Source organism: Frieseomelitta varia, unplaced genomic scaffold (assembly GCF_011392965.1).
Source record: "Frieseomelitta varia isolate USP_RPSP 00005682 unplaced genomic scaffold, Fvar_1.2 scaffold_326, whole genome shotgun sequence".
Classification (NCBI taxonomy): Eukaryota; Metazoa; Arthropoda; class Insecta; order Hymenoptera; family Apidae; genus Frieseomelitta; species Frieseomelitta varia.
Window position 1 is genome coordinate 412993 of NW_025110064.1, and position 19419 is coordinate 432411.

At 27.3% G+C, this 19419-nt stretch overlaps 1 protein-coding gene across 1 annotated transcript in view; it reads left to right on the plus strand.

Moving 5' to 3' along the window:
* LOC122530087 (transient receptor potential cation channel subfamily V member 4) overlaps positions 1 to 19419 on the plus strand; it is a 104087-nt gene that overhangs the window by 81565 nt on the left and 3103 nt on the right. The window contains exons 10-12 of the mRNA XM_043656746.1: positions 3473 to 3816; positions 8396 to 8644; positions 10371 to 10674. Coding sequence (XP_043512681.1) covers positions 3473 to 3816; positions 8396 to 8644; positions 10371 to 10674 — 897 coding nt within the window. The remainder of the gene's footprint in view (positions 1 to 3472; positions 3817 to 8395; positions 8645 to 10370; positions 10675 to 19419) is intronic.

The following is a 19419-nucleotide window of genomic DNA, read 5'->3' on the forward strand; positions in this document are numbered from 1 at the left end:
ATATATGAGTTCGAATTTTTTTAAAAATGGAAAGAATGTTGTCAATTTAGGTTTCTGCTGGAAAGGAAAGTCGAAAGGGAAGAATAAAATTCATTTAATTCCGTTTCAGAGTTTCGTTTTCGAGAAAATTGAGCTTGAAGATTTCCGAAATATACTTAAATTTATTTAACTCGATAAGAGTTAACAATCGATAGAATTGTTATTTTATAATACTTGCGAAAATAAGTGAAAAATGTAAAATTGTATAGATATGTACTTTTTAACTTTTCTCGATGTGAAGAAATTGTATTTTATACTTTTAACTTATTCTCGCAGGAAAATAATATTTTTCGTTCGTTATTTATCTCAGGATCAAAATTAGGTGAAGTACAAGCACTTGATAAATTTTTGAAATTAATTTTCTCGAAAACGGAGTCTTAAATGAAATTTCTTTTCTCTTCTTTTCGACTTATTTTTTATTGTAGAATCACCTTCTTTCTAGTTATACTACCAAACCGGAAATATCCTGTATAATTCATATAATAAATCGTTAAATTGACATCGTAAAAATAATCTTACTATCAGAGTGTTACAAAGATTGATTTCCCTCATGTTAGATCTACTTTTAGTGAAAATTAAATGCAAATATGAGAATTTTAAATGCAAAAATAAAATGCAAGCTGTATCGCATAAATATGAATATGTTAAACATGAATAAGAGAATAATGGCAAACAAAAATATATGTTTATACATTTACGAGACTCGATTTTACTCGATCCTTCAGAAGTGTTGAATTTTACGCATTCGTGATAAACGAAAGATTATTCGAAAGATAAAAAGAAAACATCTCGTATTAAATTGTTCTAAACTGACATGAAAAATTTCTTCAAGAAACCAGAAAAATCATCCGTAGAAAGTTCGAGAATTATTAAAAGGTAATAAATGGAAGAAACGCGCTGAAAAGTTCTAAGGAAAGAACATGATGGGATGATATCATATTTATAAATGAAAATAAATTTAATATTTCGGATGTCATGTATACATAATAGTATGGCATAAACTTAATCAAGAATTTGGAACACAGAGTTTCAAATTAATTATGAAACACGTGGCGGAAGTTTGATGGTTGAAGTGGAATATTTTAACAGCAAGAGTGTATTAATTAATTTTATTGCTAGAATTTTATTGGATAAAAATGAATATATAATCAGTTTGAGAGTAAATTCATTAAAAATCGAAACAAATATGAACATGAATTAAAAACTGAATTAAGAATCGTTATTATATGGTGTGCTAAAAAATCCTATATTTATAATCGTTAAATTTAATAAAATTCATAATAAAACTATCATAAAAGAGAATTATGATATTCATGATATGTTGACAATTATTTCTAACAAAGTCAAAACAACATCAACAAAACAGTATCCAAATTAATAATATTTTTCAGATATCGATATACATATGCATACTTTCCATGAGCAAATATTATGTTTTAGGTATATTACAAGTTTGGATATTATTTAATTTATTTTTCATTTATGTAGAAACTCGTTACACATTATTACTGTAATCAATTTATTAACGATATTTTATAAAAGCATATTCAAGATATCTCATTTAAATGCGACCTCCAAATAAATTTTTTTAAGGATGCAAAAATTATTTTGTACGTAATTTAAATGGCCAATATCCTGCAGGCATTGTTTTCTTCAAAGGTTGTTTTTCTCTAAGCTTTTTCCTACGGTCATCGATTTTTTTTAAATAACTATATATTTTTTCTATGAATATAGATCATGAAAAAGATACATTTAGATGCGCACTATAATGTAACTTTCATATGACTTTGAATCTTTTGAAACTTAAAATATAAAATACAAAATACTTGAGAGGAATGCCTGCAGGATATTGGCCACTCACAATTCATGCTATTAATTGTAAATATATTGATATTAAATATAAATATAGTAACAATCAGATTGCAGATTTTTGTGCAATTTCAAAATTTTATGATCACAATTAAAGAGGCATGGTTTAAGCAAACTTTCTACAGTCTTGCAGGTTTAAATTTTCCATAAATGCATAGCAATCCGCGGTTTTGTAATAACATTTTGATATATATAGTACGTCAGTACATACAATTTTTTAGAGTCAAAAGCATGTTTCTCTAGAACATTCGAGCGTAGTTTTTCTATTATTAGTAATTGCCATTGCTTATTAGATATCTTTTTAATCAGGAAATAAACGTTTTCGCGATATGGTGAACATAAATTGTTAGTAATTGCATAGATGATTCAGAACTTACTGTGATAGCGCTTTTCATCAGTAGGCAATTACCTTGAGCCTTCATTTTCTTTTTACGCTTTTGAATATTCTAGTAACTTAGAAAATACAAATTTTCAATGTGTTTACATTAACATTTGCGTTTTATTTACAATGGTGCAAGCACTATTAACAAGATTTATGTATATGTGCATTTTTTTATGTTTACACTTTTCTTGTGATATTATTTTCATTGTATGATTTATTACAGTCGCAGCGAAAAAAGGAAAATATATAACAGGACAAAAGAAACTTTTTAAATTCGTAAATTATAATTACATAATTCAGATTATTTTAATATTTAATATTTAAATTCAAACCATATATCATGTGAATATGAAAGACTCACTAATTTGTCCGAATTTTTATGTCATTTATTACATAAATCCGAGCTATCATTTTCAAATTTTATACGAATTTCCAATGTTTATATATATATATATATATATATATATATATATATATATATATGTTATACACCATGTTTATTATAATGACATAAATATATTTCATTTTATAAATGAAGATTTTTAACAAAGTCTTGAATGAAGAAATTTTATTTCTTCTTTCTGACTCAATTTCTAATTTATAATATAAATAATATAAATAATATAAATAATTATAGTATAATATAAATAATATAAATAATTATAGTATAATATAAATAATATAAATAATTATAGTATAATATAAATAATATAAATAATTATAGTATAATATAAATAATATAAATAATTATAGTATAATATAAATAATATAAATAATTATAGTATAATATAAATAATATAAATAATTATAGTATAATATAGTATAGAATTGTAATTGCAATTGTTTTTAAAACATATATTTTTTACAATGCAACATATTTTTTTACGATACAAACTTATTTTTTTTTATTTTATTATTAGAGAACCTACTATAAAGGAGAATTTTCCGATTAATATAGTATAGAATATTGTTGAATTGTAATTGTAATTGTTTTTAAAACATATTTTTTTACAATGCAACGTATTTTTTTAAGATACAAACTTATATTTTTTTTATTTTATTAGAGAAGCTGCTATAAAGGAGAATTTTCCGATTGAAGGTTTTCAATTGCTTGAAAATTCAATGTTTATCATTCTTATCGGAATTAAAAGAAAGAAAAGAAAATGGATAATTTCTGCGCAGCCCAAACGTGGTCGAGGCTCAAGTTTCAGTGGTGACCGCTGGTTTTGGGGACGCACTGACCGCAGCATTGGACGTGATGGCGTTCGCCCACGATTTCGACTTGTCTACTGCTACGGAAGGAATTCCGACCAACATCGACACGAAGCACTCGAAATCGAAGACTGTCACCACGGACCAAGCGAAATCGACAACGAATAATCAGGAGAAAATGTCGACGAACGTTCAACCACAAGGGAAACCGTCTACCGAAACTGCGGATAATCCAGCGAACGATCGTACTGATATTACCAAAATATCCAGCGAGCCTCTAGCCGTCCACGAGATGAATTTGAAGAACGCGAGTCGTAAGTGAAATTGTCACATTAATAAAACAGAAACATTAAGAGAAGCTCAATAAGGATATTAACATTTCTCATTCTCTTTTCATTATTCAATGCTGTTTCAATGAATTCTAAAAGATTGGCTCTTTTCTCCTCTGTTGAAAAAGCTTGTTCCAGTTGATTGGGAATCTTGGCTGCGAGGTTTATTTATTTCTGTACGTTTAATGATTAAGTATCTTATTGTATTGCAAGTATCACATCATGGGTTCCTTTGTGATTAAATTCGTCCTCTAACATATCTTATTAATAATCTAAATAATTTTACTCAGTGTAGCCTGTTGTCTGGCAATTTCGGTGAATATATTAGTTGCGCTGGCAACTGATTGCGGACCATAACGAGTGACCGAACCGTATACAATAATTCGTCGCTTTCTTTTTGAACTCGTCGGTACGATATCACTGGATAGAAATTATTGAGAAGTAATAAATTCATTATTTGTTTTGCCTATTTTGTACTTTACTTAAATATACTTAAAACTGAGAAAATATTACAATTTTGGAACAAAAAGTTCTCGACGCGCACAACGATTCTGCACAATCCATTTTTTCTTTTCATTTTTCATATATTGCGAGTTTGATATATTTTATTTCACAGTTTCTTTTGGCGTTTTATCCGCCTCGTTATCTTCAATTGCATAATATGCAGGTAACTCAAACGAAGATTACATTTTTATCATGATTGCAGAGTTTACATTGGTAAACTCTTATCGTGTGTCTTAGACTTAAATCAAACGAACGACTTCCCTCCTTTTCAATCAAATTTGCTCTTTTACTCATATCGTTTATTACAAACGAGTGAAATATATGTAGTAAATGAGCATTGGTTCATTTAAACGCATATTACAAGTTAGATGGTTGTTTTAAATACTTTTATAGATAACTATTGAAATTTAATACCACATTAATACCTATCTACGGAGCTCAGAAGCCAATTAGTGCAAGTCAGTTTTCATTAGAAACAATTTCTATTCTTGCAAACATCCTTTCATTATCAAAATCTTCAATTGGTGAAATTTAGTTACTATAATATAATCGTTACAGTATTACAATTAAATTATTTTATTGACTAAAGATTTTGACAATCAAAGAATGTTTAACAGTGAAAGAAAATGATTTACATTGATCGGTTTCTGAGCTTTCAATATTATAATACTATATTTGGATGATAGTACTACATGTTTTATTTTCAATATGTACAATTAAATATCGTTTCATGTAATAAATAGTTAAAATTTAGCTATATTGTTCATAAATAAAGAAGGAGTTAAAAAATTGATCAAACTATTGAATGCTGCAATCGATTCAATAAAATAAAAGCGTTGTTGAGGGAAATAAAGCACAATATAGTGAATTCCATTTTAACAGTTTGTTGAATTGTAATTTGTAATTCAATAAGAATTACATGAAAGCAAACTTATAGTAATTGTTCATTTCTATTTGATTTTCAAACAATGCACTTTGGTAAATATCATAGATGATTTCACTTCTATAATAATATTATAAAAATTAATAATATTATAAAAAATATTAAACTATTTACACTGAAAAATTGTCAGTTTAGGAAATAAATAAATAATTTTTATTTAAATTAAAATAACTGAATTATAATGCTTTTTATAATATTTGATACATAAATCAAATTTGTATTGAGATTCTATTTTTTTATTTGTATCCTCAAAAATATGAATTTGCATAAAAATCTACAATCTATTAGTGATAATAAAATTATGATGGATTTCAACAAATAAATTTTTCGTCGTAACAAATGAAACAGAATCGGATTATGTTACTTTATATTACTTTGATATTATCTATTAGAAACTAATAGATAAGCCAGAATAAACTGGAGTAATTGCAAAAAGAATTCGAGAACGTATATGACAGAATTGGAAGATTAAAATTCAAACATAAATGTTTCAAATTATTATAAAATCTCGTAAGTTCGCTAACAATAAATGGAAGTTTGGTCGCTTGAATCTTAAAAGTTCTTCACTGGTTATTTATTATTATTCTTGTATAATGATTCGTGTATTTTGAAACCAAATACATACGATTCAACACAGTTTTAAATTTAAGAACTTGAAGTTCCGATTTTAATCAAAATAATTTGGTTATTAAAGCATAAGCGAGAGGTTTTATTGATTAACCTGAAAACTATCGGATAATTTATGACCTCTCATTCATTGAGCATATGATTATCATAAATTAACAAAGTTTTTAGCTAATTTTCTTTGTTAATCAATATATGTATATATAGTAATCAACATTTTTGAACAATTATCACAATCCCTTAGCTATCACTTAATTATAGATTTTTGTCATTTCTTACTGTATATCATGAAAATATATTTTCAAAGTGATAAATTTATATAGTTTTTCTTATCAGGCAAATTCCTATTACGTACCAAATATATAAATATAATGCGAAAATTAAGTACAAATAATTTCGATAATCGATACGGTTTGATATCTTTTCCGTATATGGTTTGTATCTTTTCTAGGGATAAAAAAATATAAAATACTGATATGACATTGATATTTCACAAATTTTATACTATTAATCCTAGATCTATCTATAAACGACGTAAGAATCTCAGATTTAAAAATAACAGTGAAGTCATATCAACATCATAAATGTAAATTAATATAATAAATTAACTATTGCTAATATTTTAGTATTATTAATTTTTAACAAATACCTATGAAGCAACAGTAAACATTTTTGTAGTTTCTGACTGAAATTGATTAAGATCAAATTGGATTTTAATTATTAATTTGATACATACGCGATACTTTGAATTGAGCGATCTTGAAAAAATTTGATATACATGTATATTTAACTATTTTTTAGAATCGAGATAGATATAAGAGAAGATACATAATATTTTAACGATCACACAATATTTACTAATATTATATTTTTATATTATATTATATTTATATTATTTTATATTTTTATATTGTATTATTTTCATAATATTATTTTATACTTTTATATTATATTATTTTTATAATATTTATATTATTTTATATTTTTATATTATATTATTTTTATAATATTTATATTATTTTCTATTTTTATATTATATTATTTTTGTAATATTTATATTATTTTATATTTTTATATTATATTATTTTTAATATTTATATTATTTTCTATTTTTATATTATATTATTTTTGTAATATTTATATCATTTTATATTTTTATATTATATTATTTTTAATATTTATATTATTTTATATTTTTGTATTATATTATTTTTTATAATATTTTATATTATTTTAATATTAGTAGTATATAGATATATATACTGTCTTAAAGTTTCATTTTATCCACATTTCATTTTCTCAAATTGAAGATTTGTCACTCTTTTTCTACGAGTTGCTTAACACTCAACAGACGAGATCCGCATTTTCATGCTAACTTCCTAAGACGGGCCACGTAGATTTATGTTTAAATATTAGATATGGAAATAAATAAAATTTTATTAAAGATAATGCTCAATTTAGCGAAACGTTTCAAACGCTTCAAATGCCTCGCGTGTATTTTTCTTCAGTTTTCATTTTCAAAAAATGCCCAGAACTAGAGAAAGTTAGAGATAAAACAGTTCGTCCGTTAAGTGTTAATTATAAAAATATTGATCAATCCATATGTTCAAATATTTTGCAGCAACGTTTGACGTTGTTTCCTCTCGCGAGCAACAAAACAATATGTCGCTGTTTCAGGCATCGTTGCACAAGCATTCCCCATTTTTTGGCCAGAAAGTAATTCACATTCGCCGGGATTTAACGCAGCTTTGCCAACTTTTATTATGCAACTTGCTGTATGCAGGACGTTAATAAAACTTGAAAACGAGTCTGCGCATTAAAATAATGAAAGCTACATTATTCGTGCCAGTAGAAATCCCAGCGGAGGCAGAAACGGCTGCGGCGTTTACGTTTAAAATCAAAACTTGAGCACCGCCGTACGATGTAAACGTAATAAAATACCAATCTCGCTGGTATTTGATACCTATCAATTTTTAAACGAATAAATTTTCGAATAAAAAACGTGTAACGGCTATACGCGTGATCCATATCCTAGACGTACACTATACTATTAGATGAAATTACGAAGTTCGTTATAAATTTAAACTTGAAAACGAAAACTGATAATCCTGTGTTTCAGTTTTTTTTCCTTCCTTTCCTCTCGATTGAAATAAAAATTTTCCCGTTAAAAATGTTTTAAAAGCAAAATGATGGCGCAGCAACAATAAATAAATATGAATAATTCATTCGACTTTTGGAACGATTTTATTATTATTTTCAGTATCAACAAAAAAAAAAATTACTGCAACGTAAAAGGTCGCCTTAGAAAAAAGGGGATTTTTAATTTTTGTTCAAAGGCAACTATTCGAACGAGTGTTTATAGAAAAACGTATCGATTTCATGGATATTATTTGCAGACGCGTATAACAGACTTTATTTCACAACACGATGAACATTTCAAAAAAATCTCTCGAGATATATATATATATATATATATATATATATTTGTCCTAGATTCGAGTATGGCCGAGGATTTTCAGGATCCGCTTTTGGAACTTGTGATTGCCTCCGAAAATACAAACGATCCTGAAACGCTGCTGGAGATAGCGAGACGCGCCGCGGCAAGTTCCGATGCGGGGACCAGTTCGAAAATAAATCTGCAAATCTTGGAACAGTTCACGATGACTAAGATTCCTATGGAAGAAAAAGTCACCGACACGAAGAAGCAATATTTCATCGAATCGAGCGACAATGATTTTGGCGGTAATGGCAATCTTTTTTCATCTTATTTAATACATGTCATTTTCACAGCTATCTCTGAAATAATACAAAAATTCGAAACATCAGAAATCTGTCGAAAATGCATATGTACGTACATATGATAAATTTGTTTTTATTATTTCAGCAGATACGTGCACGACGATGATGATCAATTGGAATTAAATTTAATATTAAATTTAATAAGATGATTTTGCTTTTTTTCTTTTAGAAAATTTTACATTTTGAGGGACTAGTAATTTTGATTGTGTGCATAGGTTTATTTTTTATAAACTTTAAGTCTTATTTATAATTGAGATTGCAATATAAAGAATAATGGACACTCTTGGCTGTCAATGGACATTAATGGGATTAAAAGTGTAAATTAAAGATCATTAGACTGATCACTATTTTTATTTATTTAAAAATCATAAGTAATTTTCAAAAAATTAGTAATTTTTTTATGGCAATACCGTTAATTAATAAATATGGCTTTTATTGGACCTTTCAAAGCTTTTTTAGCTAACTTTAGTTACTAGTAGACATCACATATGTATGTAGTATGTTATTATAGAACAGTTATTAATGAATATGCAAGTGTACCTTAATTTGGCTTTTACTTCATGTAGCTTTTATTGTAATTAATTAAATATCATACTAATATAATAAATGATATAATCATGTTAGTAACAGTAAATAAATAAATATTTATTAATAACAAATAAATAGTAAATAATAAAAAAATACTCATTTATTCATTGTTACTATATATGATTATAATTTTGTTATAATTTATTACAATACTTATTTATTTATATACTATAGTTAAATATTTATTTATTGTTACTAACACGTCAATATTGTAAACGATATAACCTTACTTTATTTTTATTTATTTAATTAACAATCTTATTATTTATATAAGTTAGTTTAATCTTATCTGACTCATTTATTTTTATAATTCATTAATATGAATAGAAATATTAAAAAAGAAAAACAAAAAGAAGTCGGTTACAATCAATCGCATAAAACTTACAATCTCCATCGCATATTGTAAGTTTTTAAATCGTTGATTCGTTTTTCTCTTATATATTTTTCTAATTTCAAAATATATCTAAAGATAGTTTTCTTTGCATAAATCTTATATCTTCATTTAATTTAATATAAAAGGTTTCAGAAATATACTAAGAATTGCTCTTATCATACAGATCATGCTGTGTTTAATATAAAAAATATATAATATTTATGCTTTATTTATAAATTTTTATTACAAATAAATGTATATACATTTATTTATAAATTTTTATTATAAATAAATATACATTTTTTATAAATGTATATATATTTATTTAATATAAAAAATATATATACATTTATGCTTTATTTAATATAAAAATATATAAAATGTAATAAATATAATATATAAATTTAATGTAAAAGCATTCAAAATCTAATTCTGTTTCCATTTTACTCTTTTAAAAAATATATATATATATATGTATATACCTTTCCTTATCGTCAATATTGAGAATTATTATCAAGATATCAAAAATATATATTTACTAAAATATTAAAAGTATATTTGTTTATAATCAAATTCTGAAAAAGCAGAGCCATCTCGACTCGGGATAATTTTATATTGAAAATATCAACGAACAGAACAAACAACGGTAGCCATATGTTTCGATTAGCCGTCACATAAATTTCATGAAAATTGCTTGTCTTATTGCAGGCGACAACCTGCTCGGAACCGAGGCCCGTCTACGTAGAATAAGATCAGCGAACAACAGATTTATCACGACACGGAGACGGTCACGGCATGCCGACGACGACCTGTCATCCACGTCTTCCACATCCATAGATAGAAATCCTCAATACCAGCCATTGCTCAACGGCCCTGAGAGCTCGTCGAACCGTCAAATTGAAAGTCGAGAGAGCTCTGTCGAGGCAATTAAGCCGCAAGTAAAGCAGAACGAGTCATACGATTCAGTAAAGGCCAAGGCTCAGAAGCGTCGACCGAAAACAGCGAAAAATAGGTAGCTAACTTCTAATAAAATTATTTCTTTTGTTTTTTAAGATGTTGGTAGACTGCAGTTTTTTTTTATTGTATATATATTTTTTTATTGTATATTTTTATTGTATATTTTTTTATTGTATATTTATTGTATATTTTTTTATTCTATATTTATTGTATATTTTTTTATTGTATATTTATTGTATACGCGTTAAGTTTTGTCACCGGTTTTTAGGCATTTCTAGTAGGGCAATTAAAAAAATGTTTCGAACAAAATTTTTTTAGTATCTAGTGAGCTACACGTTCCCATGTTTTTAAATCTCAAAGAAATGCTTTCTACGTGAAAAAAAGTCAAGGTCATCTTGACTTTTTTAAATGGCACCATATCGAGATGAATTCAACAGTGTATTGTAATAACCGTGACTTTGAAATAACCTTAAACTATGATACAGAGCTCCGCTTTGTGTATTAGACGGTTCGTTGTCGCTGTAATTACGTCTCTGTTTACTTTCGTCGCTTCCCATATTATGTATTCCCATAATAATTCTTCATTAAAATTACGTTTGTACAAAATTTTCGAGTCACAGTATATAATAAACTGTTGAATTCGTCTCGACATCAGCAACAATCCTATGATATCGAGAACATGTGGTGCCATTTTAAAAAAATCAAGGTGACCTTGACCTTTTTTCGTAAAAAGTATTTTTTTAGATTCAAGAACATAGGAGCATGTAGCCCACCAGATACTAAAAACACTTTTGTTTGAAACATTGTTTAATTGCGCTACCGGAAATGCTTAAAAACTGGTGGCAAATCTTAACACCCTGTATATAGGAAATTTTTAAATGTTCACAATGCGAAAAAGTATTGCACAAAACATCCGAGTAATTATTAGAAATGATTTCGACTTTCCCCTAGATTCTAGGTTCTGAGACATTGGCAAAAATCTTCTGCAAAATTTTCGAAAATGTGTCATCTCCATTTTAACTGAAATTTTAATATAGTACGGTAAACATAAAGACAATAATTTTACAAGAGAGATCATATAAAATAAATATTTTACTCGAAAGTTAATTTTGCGAAAATGTTTGGAAATTAAACGAAAGACAATTATTCAAAATAAGGATCATTCCAATAGTAGTCAAATTTTTCACAAGTATCAGGTGTTTCATCAGTGACGGGGTTCGCGAAAATCCTATCGACGACTTTGAATGGTACCATGGGGATCGGGATTAGTCCCCAAAGGATTCTCTCCATTTCGATTGGTTCGTGTTGAACACGTGGTTGATGGTTAAACGATAGTGGTTTAATAGCCAAATGCTGGTTAGGGGGATGTTAAGGATTTTTTTTTTTTTTTGCTCTCGATGAAACGGCGTGTGAGAAATGTCTGGAATGCTGTAGCACCTGGAAAATGGCCCCGTCTGATCTGTGACGAGAAATAGTCCCGCAGCCAGATTTATCAATAGATAAGGCGCGAATGCAGTCAGCAATCGTCGTGCTCGCGTTGGATCTCTTATGGTTTTACGAGCACGTAAAAATACTTTGACGTAATGGTGGTCTAATCAATAAAATACAGTATGTTGCATTAACGATATTTTTGCATAATCTTCAATATATAATATTTTGCATAAAATATAATATTGAAATATTGAAATATTATAAATATTTTTACATATATTTACGTCTGGTTGATTAATTGCTAAACAATCTTGTTGAACATATTCACTTTGAAAAACGGTCAGTTCTTATTAAAAAAAAAAAAGTATTGGTATCGAAAACCTACAGGAAATAATTTTGAAATAATTCACAGAAATAAATAGTTTTTAATGAATAAATTGTCTATGAAATCTAAAAAAACTATGAAGTATATAAACCACATGAAATCTACAAACTAAGAAAGCATATCGTTGACGAGATCATCGAAACTTCAAATTTTAAGCAATTAAATATATAATTTCGAATATCTTGTCACAAATTCCTGAAAAAAACATTAAAGTTGGTAAAATTTGTTTTCTAAAACATATAAAGTATGTTTTTGTGAATATATACATATCTGTAGGAAAAAGTTATTCAGTATGATGATCTTCCGAACATATTTCAAAATCATTGAAAACGATAAGAAGAGCAAATATCTAAATGATTATTAATATACAAAATATTAACAACAATCTTTCGTTGAAATTCTATTTTTCTAATTATATTTTCAAAAAATATAGATTTGCATAAAGATCTATAGTTTACGTATTAGCATAGTTGAATTGTAATTAGAAATTTGTTTATAATCATGAAAGAATATTTACGTATCGTACACTTGCAACGAAAATGATGTAACTCGAAAAAGTATGTTTTCGAGGAAGAATGAAGAGCAATTTTTAAATATAATTAAACGTCACTTTACTAATCAAAGGAACATTTGAAATAATACATTTTTCAACTAAACGTATTTGTTCACAATAATAATTATGATAAAAGTCATAATACAGTAATATTGTATAAATCAGAAATTATTATAGAACAAATCCTGAAGATAAATAAATAACATATTCATAATTAATTAAGGTGTGTCTTTGCAACATTTTATGAATATTGACAACTATTTTTATGCATTTATGGAAGATTCAGGTGTACAAAAATGCACGAAATATGTGTAATATATAAAAATATATAAAATATTCAAAGTATAATAGTCTTTGTTATATTTAACACGTAAAACAATTTTCTCTGTAGGTTCCATTTTTTTTTAAATTACCTCTATAAAAATAAAAAATTGCCTAAACATCCGCAACCTAGTGATAACTCGAAAAATCACGTTTTTTGAATTGTGTCAGTTTCGTCGCCAGTGTGCGAAATGCAGTGTTTTAGTTTTTGCTGAAGCGTTAACAATTCTTGTTAGCCAGGTTTATGACGCGAATCGGATTTTTCTGTTGTTTTTTATTATATTTCGTTCCAACTTTTATAGTTTAACATCCTCAGTCTCGCTTGTTTATCTCGAATAAAATTCGGATTTAATTTTGCAGTATTCTCTTTATTCTGAATTATAGAAATATAAAATGTCGGTTTGTCGAATTTTCAAATCCGATTTCTTAAATGTATGTTCGTATTTTGAGTGTTAAATGCACAGAATAAAATAAATAAAAAAAAAGTCACATACCGTAGTTTTCGAGTTGCAGATAATTGAAAAAAAAAAATGTTCAATATTTTCACCTTATGCCTCAACACAATGCTACTGCATTTCTTTAGCATTGAATTCCATACTTGGTCAAAAATATCAGGCATTCCTCAAATAGTTACAAATCCATTTTGAATCTTCTTCTGCAAATCGTGCACATTTATTTATTTGAATTGAATGCACAATCAATTTTAAATTATATCAAAAATAAAAGTTTATAAACAAAATTGACTTTTGTTTAACAGATTGATAGATATTTTTTGTAAATGTCAGATAAAATTCTAGCATACTGGCGATGTATGTACAATAGTATATATAACTATATTATATCATCTATAACTCGAAAACTATGATATATAGAATAAAGATTTATGTGATACCTTTACTTATTTTATTGTATTGATTCAACTGAAGTATGAACACGTATTTAAGAATTATCATATGTATGTTTCATTGTCAAGAAGAACTGAATAATATTGAAAGTAACATATTTTTTATTGCAAAACTATTGCATATAAAATAGGCATATCAAAACTTTAGAAATATTAGATGTGGTAAGATTTGATATAATAATATTTGGATATGATAAGACATAAAATAATTTTTCCATATTTTGGCGTGATAATGAAAATGATCATTTCAAATTATCAAAATAAACAAGATAGATTCAAGCCATCAATATATTATTGGAATTTCGACTGAATAAAATTCTATACACAAATTTTCTTTTAAGAATTTGCTTTTAAATTTTGTCTCGAATTGGGATTGAAAAAACTAATTACAGTAAGCAAAATTTTTGAGTAGAATTTAATATTTATGTCTCAGTAGAAATGTTTTACAATTTTTCTTGAACATATGCAATGTCTTTTTGAAACTGTAGAATAAAGATTAAGAGGAATTCTAGTTTTCTAGAATTGACAAAGTAAAATTCAAAATTCAAATTTACATTTTTACAAAAAAAGAGAAAAAGAAAATGATAATCAAAAACAAGTTTTAAGATGTTGTAATGGAGATACTTCAATCTTCAAGAACGTAATGGCATCTGATAATGAAAAAATTCTTTCCACGTTTTCAGAGATGTTTGAATTTTTATAGTTCTACATAATATGCTACATAATATTAAAACATCCGTGAGAAAAGAACGAACTCGAAAGCCTCTGAAAGTAGAAACTCTGCTCTTTAAAATGAGACCAAGTGTATTGTAACGTGATATATTTTTTGCGACAATTTAAAATATCGACAATCATTGTTATGCATTCAGTTAGTCTCCTCGCTGTATCTCAAGAGTTACTAGTTGACCTGATTAAACTTAATTAACAAAAATCTGATAAATTACACTCGTATTAAAAGTAAATCGTATTCAATTTCACAGGGTTTTTTACATTTTCTCTATTAAAGTTCAGTACGAAAAATCGACATATATATATATATATATATATATATATATATCACAAAGCAATATTGACGTTCGATACTTCAACGCTGTCCTCATCTTCCTCAATCATCAGTCCCATTACCCGTATTCAATTTGAATCCTCCGTAACACAAGTGTCATCAGTCATCCAACAATGCCGTACACACGTAACAAACCAATTATCACTTAAAGAAGAGGTAAATGGAAATTCGTGGCACGAACGAGCGAGCTTCTTTGAGCTTTAATGAAATTTCATCGAGCCGCCGTATCGGGTCGCGAGGAAACGCTCAGCAGAGAAACAAAAGTATAGAAAACGTACAATTTCCTGGCCCGGACTGGAAAACTAATTACAACATAATAGCCGAGTTACGATGCTTCGCGATGCTCGTGTTAAGCTCGCGAGTTGACACACGTACACGCGGCACACACTTACACACATAAATCAGACAAACAGCAGAAGAATGTAGAATCAGAACTGAAAATAACAGAAGCACACGGCAACGCTATCAACGATCGATTCGTGTGCCGGCATACGTATGTATGTACATACATGCCAAGGCACGCGGAACACAATATTGGGACATAGATTTCCTATTTAGATTTGTCGAATGTTTCCTTTCACTATTTTCCGCGCAGTCGGGGAAACAGACAGGTTCGTTCCTGCATGTAAATATGTACTCTATGTGAATGGAATTATGAATGGGTTTTAAATTGTTCTGCGCCAGTGATGTTACTACATGGATTTAAGGTGTGATTTTGATAATTCATACGTGATTTTGATAGTTCATTCAATTGTTATTAATAATTCATTCGATTATTTTTCTTGTCACTTTTACCCCTCGGCGCTGGCAACTGGTTCCGCGGACCGTAACGAGTGACCGAACCGTATCTAAATGATTCGACGTTTTATTTTTCTTTTGATCTCGTCGATATGATATCATTTGATAGAAATTATTAAGAAGTAATGAACTTATCATTTGTTTTGCCTGGGTTACGTTTAAATATACTCAAAACTGAGAAAATGTTGCAATTTGGTACAAAAATTCTCGGCATGCGTGGCACGTCATTCCAGCGCAAGAGGTTAAGGGTGCAGGACAGTTTGACGAGCCTAAAAATTACAAATACTTTGGAGGGCTGGTAAAAAGAAAAGTACATATTCAATCGACATGAGCTTTTGTGGTTTATTTTAACACATTGTGAACTATAAAAAGCAACATTAAAAGAGAAAAAAAGAGAGCTCTTATTTAACTTTTTAAAGGCATTCTTTTATATTTCTTTCTTTTTACATTGCCTATCGGTGTGCATGAAGGCGAAACTGGTTCAAAGATAAACAATATTCTTTAGGAATTGACGATCCAACATTTTCTGTGAAAATTATGAAAATAACTAGCTATTTGTTTCTGATCTATCGAATTTATGCCAAAAGTTTCTACGTTTTTTGTTTATATTTTTCGGAATTGTTAAAAATTAAAAACTATTCGATCGTCAATCCCTAATAAATGTTACACTAAAGATACTTACCAAGGTTTACAGTAATCGGTTGGTTAGATTCCGAGATATCTTGCACACTGTTTCTAAAAACCTAATTTCGAGAAAAACGCGTTTAAAGTTTCAGAACGTCATTTTTCATATGTATCCTTTACTTACTTTTTTTTACTTATACATAGCGGTTCACAGTTCTTACAATTCACAACTAAATTGAATCCAAGTCCCCTAATATTCGATTCACCAAAAGTAGTATTTGAATCACACGATTTACACTCTATAATACTGCTTAAAGTTGTAAACAGTGATACAAATTCAATTATTCTGTATCCGCGGATTTATTATTATACTACAAAATAAGCTGTTCTAAAGACTAGAACCTTTTCTATCTTATTCTTAAGACTTCAAACTACTATTTAAAGCAAAACGAAAAAAAAATCGATTTTTTAAAAATTTCAAACTGTTATAAAATATAACTTGCAATGAAATTTCATTAATTTCATAAAGCATTTTACACTGATATTTTAAATTGCCCTAATTCATTCGTTTATATGATTTATTTCACTATTTGAATATAGTATAACTTTATTGGTAATATTTGGTACTGACATTATGTAAAATATTGACAGAAATAATAAGTTGGAAATAATAATTGTCGAAATTTATTTCCACTGTCTATAAAATTTTCGTAGCCACCTAGTAGGTAATTTACAAAGAAGAATGTTTGAATAGGTATCTCGCGTGGCAAACTTCTGTTGCAGATACATGCATAAAGTTTATTCTAACGCTGGAACAAAACGTCTTGTATTATATTCACGAGGTAACAACGAGCACTGTGCAATCTGAGTAACACACAATGATTTCATTGTAACGATTAATCACATCTCTAGTCTATAGTTTCGAGTTTCGAGTATCTTGTCCACTGTACTCTCTTTGTTCTAAAACACGATTACTTGGAAGTTGAACAATGAAAAATTGTGCACCTTGCACAAAGAACGCGATTCTTGATAAAATCGAAAGGAGATCATTCTTTTTGATAAAAGACTAATTTTGAATGTTCTTTAAAGTGTATAGAAAAGAAGGATTGCTGTTATGTTTCAATGTTACAATTAGAAAAACTAATTCCATTTGTTCTCATGATTTATTTTTGATTTACGGTTTTATCCCTCGATAAAATTAGTTAAAATTAGATAAAATTGGTTGGAATAAAACGGAATATTTACGTATTTATTTTAAATATTACTTTTAAACGCAAGAAAGTTAAAACACAATTGAAAAATAAAAAAATAAATAAAACAATAAGAAAAAGGTATTTCTTTCTCTTTTCACATCGCAATTACGAGTTGTTCGTGTACGACAATTAATTATTTTATGAATTAAATCACATTCTACGTTTAACTTCTAATCACAACAGTATATTCAAGTATAATTGTTAATTTTTTTTTCTGAGCAACAACTTTCTTAAGGTTTCAACAACAAATGTAGGACAGCGTCATTTCTGTTATTCCATCAACAATTTGTTCGAAGTTCGTGTAAGACAATTAATTATTTTATAATTTAAATCACATTCTTTAACGTTTGACTTCTAATCACAACAGTATATTCAAATGTAATTGTTAAATTTTTTTTCTAAGTAACAATTTTCTTAAGGTTTCAACAACAAATGTAGGACAGCATCATTTCTGTTATTCCATCAACAATTTGTTCGAAGTTCGTGTAAGACAATTAATTATTTTATAATTTAAATCACATTCTTTAACGTTTGACTTCTAATCACAACAGTATATTCAAATGTAATTGTTAAATTTTTTTTCTAAGTAACAATTTTCTTAAGGTTTCAACAACAAATGTAGGACAGCATCATTTCTGTTATTCCATCAACAATTTGTTCGAAGTTCGTGTAAGACAATTAATTATTTTATAATTTAAATCACATTCTTTAACGTTTGACTTCTAATCACAACAGTATATTCAAATGTAATTGTTAAATTTTTTTTCTAAGTAATAATTTTCTTACAGTTTCAACAACTAATGTAGGACAGCGTCATTTCTGTTATTCCATCAACAATTTGTTCGAAGTTCGTGTAAGACAATTAATTATTTTATAATTTAAATCACATTCTTTAACGTTTGACTTCTAATCACAACAGTATATTCAAATGTAATTGTTAAATTTTTTTTCTAAGTAATAATTTTCTTACAGTTTCAACAACTAATGTAGGACAGCGTCATTTCTGTTATTCCATCAACAATTTGTTCGAAGTTCGTGTAAGACAATTAATTATTTTATAAATTAAATCACAGTCTTTAACGTTTAACTTTTAATCACAACAGTATATTCAAATGTAATTGTTAAATTTTTTTTCTAAGTAATAATTTTTTTAACGTTTCAACAACAAATATAGTACAGCGCCATTTCTGTTATTCCATCAATAACTTGTTCGAAGTTCGTGTAAGACAATTAATTATTTTATGAATTAAATCACAGTCTTTCACGTTTAACTTTTAATCACAACAGTATATTCAAATGTAATTGTTAAATTTTTTTTCTATATAACAATTTTCTTAAGGCTTCTACAACAAATGTAGGACAGCGTCATTTCTGTTATTCTATCAATAACTTGTTCGTGTAAGACAATTAATTATTTTATGATTTAAATCACATTCTTTAACGTTTAACTTCTAATCACAACAGTATA